The 9355-nt window shown below is 42.2% G+C and overlaps 1 protein-coding gene across 9 annotated transcripts in view; it reads right to left on the bottom strand.

The window, feature by feature from the left end:
• SORT1 (sortilin 1) overlaps positions 1 to 6476 on the bottom strand; it is a 66617-nt gene extending 60141 nt beyond the window's left edge. For 8 of the 9 annotated variants that reach the window (XM_012177849.5, XM_060401276.1, XM_012177840.5 and 5 more), the window contains exon 1: positions 6157 to 6476. In XM_012177849.5, the coding sequence (XP_012033239.1) occupies positions 6157 to 6465 (309 nt within the window). In that variant the 5' untranslated portion in view covers positions 6466 to 6476. Of the gene's footprint in view, positions 1 to 3020; positions 3113 to 6156 lie in introns of those variants that run through there. The other variant, XM_060401279.1, reaches the window with a different exon arrangement.
• Between the last annotated feature and the right edge of the window lie 2879 nt (positions 6477 to 9355).

The raw sequence follows: 9355 nt of genomic DNA on the forward strand, positions 1-9355 counted from the left end.
CATGCCTTCTTCTAAAATTCTTTCAGACTCTCAGCAAACCATCACCCAACAGTTAAATCCTTAAGATGACAACAATACAGATTTTTTTTAATGTTTAACTTTTCTTTTGCACAGGCCAGAACTCCAAAAGTGTTTAAGTGAAGGATGCCTACACAATACTTTACTTTTAACAAATATTTTGATAAAGCTTCTCATTTGACTCTCCAAATAATCCTGACTCTCTAGTAAAATGAACAAACAACAACAAAACTATAAAGGTCAGAGAAGTGATTATAATCATACAATACAGCTATGAAACAGCAGAGTCAGGATTCAAATCCAGTATTGTGCTTAGTCACTTAGTCGTGTCTGACTGTGACCCCATGGACTGTAGCCTTCCAGGCTCCTCTGTCCATGGGGATTCATTCTCCAGGCAAGAATACTAGAGTGGGTTGCCATGCCCTCCTCCAGGGGACCTTCCCGACTCAGGGACTGAACCCAGGTCTCCCACATTGCAGGCGAATTCTTTACTGTCTGAGCCACGAGGGAAGTCTGGGTATTAAGATTTCTTTTTTGAATTTTGTATATAACATGCTTATGACAGGAATCCCTTTGACAAAGAGCAGGTACCAGATAAACATTTGATCTGAATTATCTGAGAAGTACTAAAGTCGGTTAAAAATTTCCTTCCCAGTTCAATTTCTCTTGGTACTTCAGGGTGATCTTACTGTTGAACTAGATTTGCAAATAGGTTCAACTATAACATTAGCACTTAGTTTTTTAGAACATTCAGGTAAAAAGAGCAAAACTCTTAACAAAAGCAAACATGAGAAATACATAAGCCCTAGAAGGAAAAAAATATACATTTTCTTCTAATGAAGAAGAAATCTAAATCTAAATCAAGACAATTAATCACATTAAGTTTCTAACTAGCACAGGGCTGAGTATATTTATGGGAGGCTGACCATCTCTTTTCAAACACACAAGCAGCCACGACAAAAAGAAAAAAAAAAAAAAAGCCTCATTTTTGGCAGAGTATTATAGGGAAGGAAAAGGAAAACAAATTTACTGTTAGGTATCTATTTGGTTTTCTTTTGGACTATCCAAGCTAGTAGCTTTGATTAACATTAGATTTTTTCCAATCAACAAGAACAATAAAGTATTTTTGCCCAAATAAGAGTTAAATTTCTCATAAATATATGGACAAAAATATGCCCCTTATCTTTAAGAACACTCCTATTTCACTGAAGCAAGCTCTGGAAGTAGTAACAAATTACCCCAGATGTGAAATCCAGGCCATGTTCAAGTTCAACTGAGAAGCAAAATAGCCACAATTTGCTTCTAAACTTGGAATCAACCAATAAACATTTGTGATCACAACCTCTAGCCTCCTCTTCTTCTATATGAATCACAGAATTTATTAGACATTTTCAATCTAGTCCAAACCTTCTCATGTGAGAAGTTGAGGGCCAGATATTGAAATGCAAAACAGAAAATAAATTACATTCATAGAAAACTTTCTCAGCAAAACACCACGGGCTCTGAATGGAAGCTTCTGTCTTTGCTATGGTTTCCTGAGACTGGGGTTGAGAACAGAGAAGGAAAAATAGCTCCAATCTTAAAAAAGAAAAAGAAAAAGAAAAAACAACCAAAACACCCTCATATGTCCAGCATTCACCTTCTACAAGTATGAAGACTCTATCATGAAGATTCATCCAACCCAGCTAGCTCAAACCCACATACTATTAACACAGCCTTGACTGTAGTCACCATTACAGTGTCAAGGGAAAAAAAACACCAAAAAGACCTGCCTAGAACAGACTGAAATTGACCAATTTGTCCCTCAAGCCCCATTTCTCCTCGGAACCACCTACACACAGATCAGTGAGGCCATGACGACAGTGGGAAGAACAAGCTTTTCACCAACTGTTTAAAAAGGAGTATAAGATACAACAGAAACATTGGTTAGGAAAAGATAAAGAGATAATTTTAAAAAAAATTTATTTTTTTTTAGAAATTTACAAATGCAGTATCTGTTTTATAATATTTCTTGAGCCACTGACACACAACCTTTTGCTAAAACAGCTGTATTTTTAGTTACATGTCAAATCTGATATCTGGTCTACCTTAACTTCTGGTCTAACTTAGCTTCTAATTGTATAAAACATCTGTACTTCATTTCTCCAGTGTCAAGGCACAGTCCACTTTCTGAGAAGAGAGAACTTGGAGGAGTAGGAAGAGGAAATGTGACTCCCCTGATCTGACCACTGTAACTCAGCATTAAGCACGGCCCTTTCTTTGAGGATCACAAGAGAGCAACAGGCCAACTAGGGAAAAGTCATGGGGCACGGTCTCTGTAGCCACTCACTGAGAACCCAACATTTACTGGCGAGAGTTGATTTGAAATCAGCAGAGTGCAAAAGAGGCTGTTAACTGCTTCTGTGAACCTAACACAAAATATCAGATCCAAACAGCAGGATGAGGAGCCTATTATTATCACCATTACAAAAAGAAAATTGCCAGTAGAAACTGACCAGTGTTTTTAATTTTCTAATTAAAAATCACTATGAGCAAAGCCAAACATTTGAGTCAGCAGAGAACTTACCTAATTGTTACCCTGTATCCCCTTTGAGCCATTTATTCTATGTGGCTAGCTCTCTACCCTCATCTTAATCAAACCTCAGATGATAACTAACTCCTCCCCAGATAAGTATACTTCATCAGCTTGGCTGATACTGCTAATTGAAATCCCTGACACAGAAGTCATCTGAACATCTCCTAAGGGTTACAGGTCTCATGGATATACTGTATGGATGCAGAGTCCTCAACAGGATTTTGCTCATTCTGCTCAATCAGGACCAGGCAGGAGAGCCTAGAGAATTTCTATTCCTTCACCTCAAAACGAATGGATGAAACAGGGCTCAAGAGAAGATTAACTAGAGGGTGAAGGTGGGAGTGCTGGGGGAGGTAGTATAAAGAGACGCTGGGTACTGCAATAAAAGAGGCAGTTAGAAAGTTTCAGGGCAGTTAAAGGCACTGACCTTCAGATTTCTGGGTGTGACAAAGATCCGCAACAGGCTACAAGCAGTCGCTCCGTAAAGCCTCCAACAGGCACATTCAGTCCTGTCAGCCTGGACTCAGTCCTGCCAGCACCAGCAAACAAACACACACATTCTTCTCAGAACTGACACCCCATACAACAGGGCCTCACTGCAGGGCCTGTTTTATTTAAGAAACCAGACGCTTTGATGTTGGGGTAGAAGTTGTGAAGTTACATGTAAAGAAACAGTTAATGACAGGAACAGAAGGACAGAGAATGAACCACAGTTCCTGGCTTTATTAATCCTAAGTGTTAAAAGTTTTAAAGAAACTGTCAAATGCTCTGAACTCAGGAATGAGAAGTAAGGAAATTATGTCAGCCACCGCCATAACTCTGGCCAAGGCATTTCATCTGTTTCTTTAAGACAGAGTTTCAGGCCTAACCTCCAAGGGGTGCTTATAGAAGGAATGTTTTGAAGCAATCCAACTTAGCAACCAACATTAATAAAATATTCTAGGCTTGCTCAACTTCTCTCTTGCACAAAGGTTATACATGTCATGAACACTCTAAGCATTTAAAGGAAAGAATCAGTTAAAAGTGTGTCATGAAAAGAGTTTGGGGTTAAAGGCAAAAGGAAGGTTATTTATTGAGTCTAAGAAGAAAAGCATTTATAAATACACACACACACTTAGTTGCTGGATTTCATGACTAAAGAGACCAAGTCTATATAGGTCATTACCACACAAGGTCTTCTAAAACTTGAAGAATATAAAAGCACTCTTATGCTTTAGTTCTACTTTGCTTTCTAAAGATTAAACCCCAGCATAGTCTCACAAAGCTAAATAGGCCACAGGAACAGGTCTAGGAGATACGCTAAAAACTTTGAGGCTTTTCATTCTCCAGTTTGAATTATCTCTTCTTTGTATCTTGGCACCTCCAATATCTAACACATTTGGACAGTGGAAGATATTTACCTACATTGATTATATGAAGGAGGCTTGACATGAACAGAAGAACCACAGGAAGAGAACCAGGAACTTTTGATTCTTCTTAGGAACTGAACCCTGTTATCTTACGAAAAACTACTCTAAATGGCACTTTCCCAGTTGTACAAAGTATACAATATTTCTAATAGAAAGTTAGAAAGTTGTTCAGTCATGCTGATACATTTATTTCACACTGTCTCTAAAGGTTCTCACAACACTAGATCTCTTCAACAAAGTTCAGGATGATTCATTATGACTTTTAAAACTATAGAATTGCAAAGCACAAGAGACCACTACATAACAATTCTTGGTTAAGGTGGGTGCACAGCTAAGAACTGCTTTATTCAACTGTTTCTAAGGTGATTCTGATTAACAGTGGCTCCACTTACATATACATGCTATAAGAAAGATGGGATCTCTGAAGAAACTGTAGACGATCAAGAAATGCACAAATAGTTCTCTTAAAAAAGGTCACTGAAAAGAACACTTTAAGACATCATTGGAAAGAGTAAATAAATTGAAAGAAAGGGGGAATAAAATATATATATATATATATATATATATATACACCTCAAAGAATGAGATTTCAGATCTGCTCTTGATAGATCTGGCCTAAGCACCTCCTGAGCCAGTTTTTTTTTCAACCTCTTGCTTTAGAAACCAATATATTACAAATGACATATCAATTCAAACCAACCAGGGAAGACTCTGACTAAAGGAATAAATCCAGGAGCAGCAGCAGGTCCTAAAGGTAGGTCAATCAGCAAGAGAAGAATCCAAATATGGAGTAAGAATGCTGTGTCTGGAGTAAGAATGTTGTGTCTGGCTGGCTCAAGGAAGGAAGTCGTCCCGTTATAAATTAGGCATTGGTGTTGTAAAGCCTTTCTCCACTCCCCACTGTGAGATGGAAGTCTATAGTATTTTTTTCTTTTCCTTGTCAAACAGGAAGACTTCCCGGTTCTCATTCTGCCCTGTCCCACAGGTCAGCATTAGCTTGGCCACCTTTTTACAGCTGTTGTTTGGACTGTATTTAGCAAGTTTTCCCTGACTGCTTGTGCTTTGGTTGCAACTGCCCTGGGTCCCCAGAACAAAGAATTCTGCACAGATAACTAGTCCAGGCAGAGGAAGAAAGATCAAGGGGAGACTGAAGCTGGCCTGGTACAGAATGTGGTTCTACAAAGACAAGTGTCAGCCACTCACCTCTGTCCCCCCACTGCAACTCTCTCTGAAAGAGGAAGAGATACAACGGAGAAAATGCACTGAACTGAAAAGACACTATGCAACAAATAAATCGTTAGTTCTAGAAAAAACACGAGGAAGATGCCCAGGTTACACTAGAGCAAGTAGCCGGGACACTGACTACTGTCAATCCAGTAGTGTGCAAAGGTTGAGCTGCTTATCCCCAGAGACAGAACTGCCACAATTTCTAAAGTTTTTGCCTAAGACCTGGCTCAAAGGAGAATCTCTGCAGTGTTTCTTCACCGTCGAAAACCGTTGTTACAACATTATCGAGACATCCTGGTTAGAGTCCAATACCAAGACAGAAGACCAAATTGAAGGCGTAAGACAGATCACACACTGTAATCCCACAGACAACCTTGTTCCTTTAGCTATTAAAACACACGCAGGAACCTGATTACTGCTTTGGTACTTCTGAACACCAGCGACCGACCCTGGAAGTACTGACCCCACGAAGACACACCTTTGCTTCCGCGCAGCCCCAACTTCTCCAACCACTTAAGAGGTAATTAACTCCTGCAGCTTTCTCGTGGGGGATAGCGTTACTCGATCCTAATTATTCATACAGACGCAAAACAACAACGCTCGACAAATTTTGACAACTTAAATTAAAAAAAAAAAGAATGCTGTGAAAGTCTAAGCCGGCCTTCCCTGTGACGAAACAGCCGCTTCCAGGGCCGCGACAACCGAGGGTCGCTCGCTCGGCCCGACTCGGCCCTCCTGCCGCCGCAGTTTCGGGGCCGCGGCCCGGTGAGCACGGGCGCCGCGCGGCCGGGGTCTCTTCCTCGGGGACGCGAGGCGCGCGGACAGAGACAGAGCGGCCGGTTGCGCGGGCCTGGCGGGCAGGCCTCTGGGGGTACGAGGGTCGGCACCTCGCCGTCCGGGAGGTGGCCGGACCTGGCGCCCGCTCACCTGGTGTGTGTTGTTGGCCAGCCTGCTAACGAAGTCCTGGACCCCGCCGCAGTCCTCGTCCTCGCCGGGCGCGCTGCGGCGCCAACGGCCGCCGCGGGGAGCCGGGCCCCCGGGCGCGGCGGCGCGCAGCCCCCAGCTTACCCCGACGGGGCCGGACCAGCGCGACAGCGGCGCAGCGGGCGGCGGCGGCGCGTCCAGCCGGTCCTGGCCGAGGGTCGCCGGCGGCAGCAGCTGGAAGAGGAACAGGAGAAGGCCGAGGCCGTGGGGCCAGCGCGAGAGGGTGACCGCAGCTCCCCCGGGCCGCTCCATCGCCGCCGAATGCCTACGCCGCGGACACCTGCAGCCGGGCGCTCCCGCCCACCCCCGCAGGCGCCGCGCCACACCCCCGAGCCCGAGCCCGGCGCTCCTTGGATACGCCGAGCCGGGCCTCTCCGCCCCCATAGGCTGGCCGCTTGTCCTTCTTCCCCGGCCCTCTGCTCATTGGCTCGCGTCGCCTCCGGCTTCGGGGGTCCTGGATTCGGATGCCAAGATGCGGGACTGATTGGCTGGAACGTGGCAAGAGACGGTTGAGGTCATCCCCCGCTCGCCCCGCGTCTCCAAGGCCGGGCTTCCAGAGTTAAGAGGAGCTTCCTTCACAAGAATCGCCCCCCGCTCCGTGGCGCCCCTACCTCCCACTACTCTCTCTGGCACCCTCAAGTTGGGGCTGGGTTGGTCCCCTCTTCTCCCCCAGAGACACCCCTAAAATTGCTTTGGGTTGCGGCAGCGCCTGGAAAATTTTCTCAGGGAATCTCTGAGCTCTCTTATCTGGAAAAGGGGGCTCCTTCATGAACCGGTGCTTCTGGTTTTTAACCCCCGCACTTTGGAGCGCCCATTGTCTACTGCAGCAGCCGCCTTGCTGACAAAAGTGAATGCGAATTGTGTGGGCTGAGTCTTGTGAGGCACACAGACATCAGGACATCCGTGACTCACGCAAGCCTGGTGAAATCTCTTCTCACTCACCTTCCTTTTAGGCAGGGAGTTAGGCCAAAACAGGAATTGCTTATTGGTTTTCCCGGAGTTAGAAAGTAGCTTAGACGTTAGGGGCATAAAAGGGTGCAATATAATTGCCCAGTGCCTACTTATTGCGTAAATGCACGTTTATCTTTATCAAAGTACTTTAACCCTGCAGTGAGTGCACGGCACAAGTTTGATTTTCAATATACAATATCCCCTAATTTAGCATCCTGCCTCCAATAAATAAAACAAAATCCCTAAGCTGTTGTCCTTATCGCACAAACTGCAAACATAACTTTATTCTGAAACACGCAGTGCAGGTAAAGCCAGTTCTGGGTTTTCTCCTTACTGACTCCATCCCTTCAGAATCCCAGAAGTTGTTCTGTAAAATAGGGAACAAATAGAAACAAAATATACAAAACATTATACCCAAATAAAGTCACTAAAAATTACTTTTAACAATTACTGCAGGTAAACCCAAATGATAATATATTTACTGTAGAGCAAAATGAATGGTGCAGTGCCCCCAAACCAACTGTTACATTAAAATCCTCTAGTCATGTTAATTTGCAAACAAAAAATTAGTTTTAATGTTTACAAATTTACATTTTGCCGGAACCACCATAGTAAGGTGTGACAAGTGAAAACATAATTTTGAAAGGTAAAATCACTGGAATAGACTTCCAAGTTCTCAGCTACTGAGCTAAGATAAAGCTCCATGAAAACTGGTGAACAATTTGTTCTTTTCCATTAACTACAATGTGTCAGATTTTTAAAATACAGATTATTTTTTAATCTATGCCAACTAGGGAGTAGATCACAAGGCAGTCAGTTCCAGTAGCATGTGATTAGCTGGAGAGAAAAGACAGGCTATACAGGAACATTTCTTTGTTTGGGCCAATACATGAATGGTCTATTGTCTTTCTGTCTGAAAAGAAAAAAGCCAACTCAACAGTGCCATCTCCCGGAGAAATCACTAAATACCCCACTAGTTAACATTCTATCACTGCAGTTACTTAATATATTGCTTTCAGTTTTCATTATATGCTTACAGAATATGTTGCCTTCTTCAAACTGTACTAGCTGCTGGGGACATGGTACCTGGCATATGGCACTCAGTGTTTGAGTGAATGAATTATTTCAGTATTTCACTTTCGTCTGACACAGGCACTAAATACAAAAGTTGCACTGTCAGATCTCCTTTGTGAAATACCACAGCTAAGATCTTACTTGCAAGACTAAAATATGTAAATTTATCCTATTACTAAAACCATACTATTCTCCAAGATAAATCCTAAAGCAGAAAGATGAATTGAAAGCAGGTACACATCACACAACCATTGTTTTTGTTAAAAAGATTATGTCTCTTCTGTTTAAACAGACACAAAAAAAATTTTAAAATTCTGCAGAAAACTGCAGTCGATCTCTTCCAATAATTCTGTAATTGGGATTACAGAGGGAATGAATTTTGTTTCACCAGTACAGTGTAAGCTGAAGCTGAGAGCTACTTTATTCCTTAGTATTTTTTTCTCCCCTACATAATATATATGATTCCAAGACACAACTTCACCTCTCCCTAAAGCATGTTTAGTCCATTGATGCATTAATCTACAGAGTTAAAATAGGTATTTATTGTCTAGTTCTCCCTACTAGAAGCTTTACTGGAGCTCAGACCATACCTACACCACAGCTCTATCTCCAATGCCTAAAACCTTACTATATTTTTAGTACTCATATTTGCTAAATCTGAATAAATATTAGTTGAGATGATTTTTCAATGGTATTTCCTATTAGGATTTAAGAAGTGAATGTGAGAGAAACTAATCTCATGATTATGCTATATTTAATATATCACCAGAACTGTCTCTAGAACACTGGTGACAATATACCTCTAGTTCCCTATTTTCTTTACGTGTGTATGTCTCAAGCAAAGCTTTTTTCTCAAATATTTCCCATTATTGCAGTTTCCAAATGTATGTAAGGACACGATTTTGCTGAAAAAAGGTATGAATTTAATATGAATTCAGCGTATTCAAATAATCAGAATTTTACGTCAATAGAGGAAAATTTCCCAGAAATATTAATGAAAATAATACATAATCAATTATGCATTATTCACATATGGATTAGTCATGTTGTGGATAGTATATTCTCAAATCTCACTGAGGTTTCCCTCTTACTCAGTAGGTATCTAGGCTTCTCATAC

The sequence above is a fragment of the Ovis aries genome, chromosome 1, assembly GCF_016772045.2.
Source record: "Ovis aries strain OAR_USU_Benz2616 breed Rambouillet chromosome 1, ARS-UI_Ramb_v3.0, whole genome shotgun sequence".
NCBI lineage: Eukaryota > Metazoa > Chordata > Mammalia > Artiodactyla > Bovidae > Ovis > Ovis aries.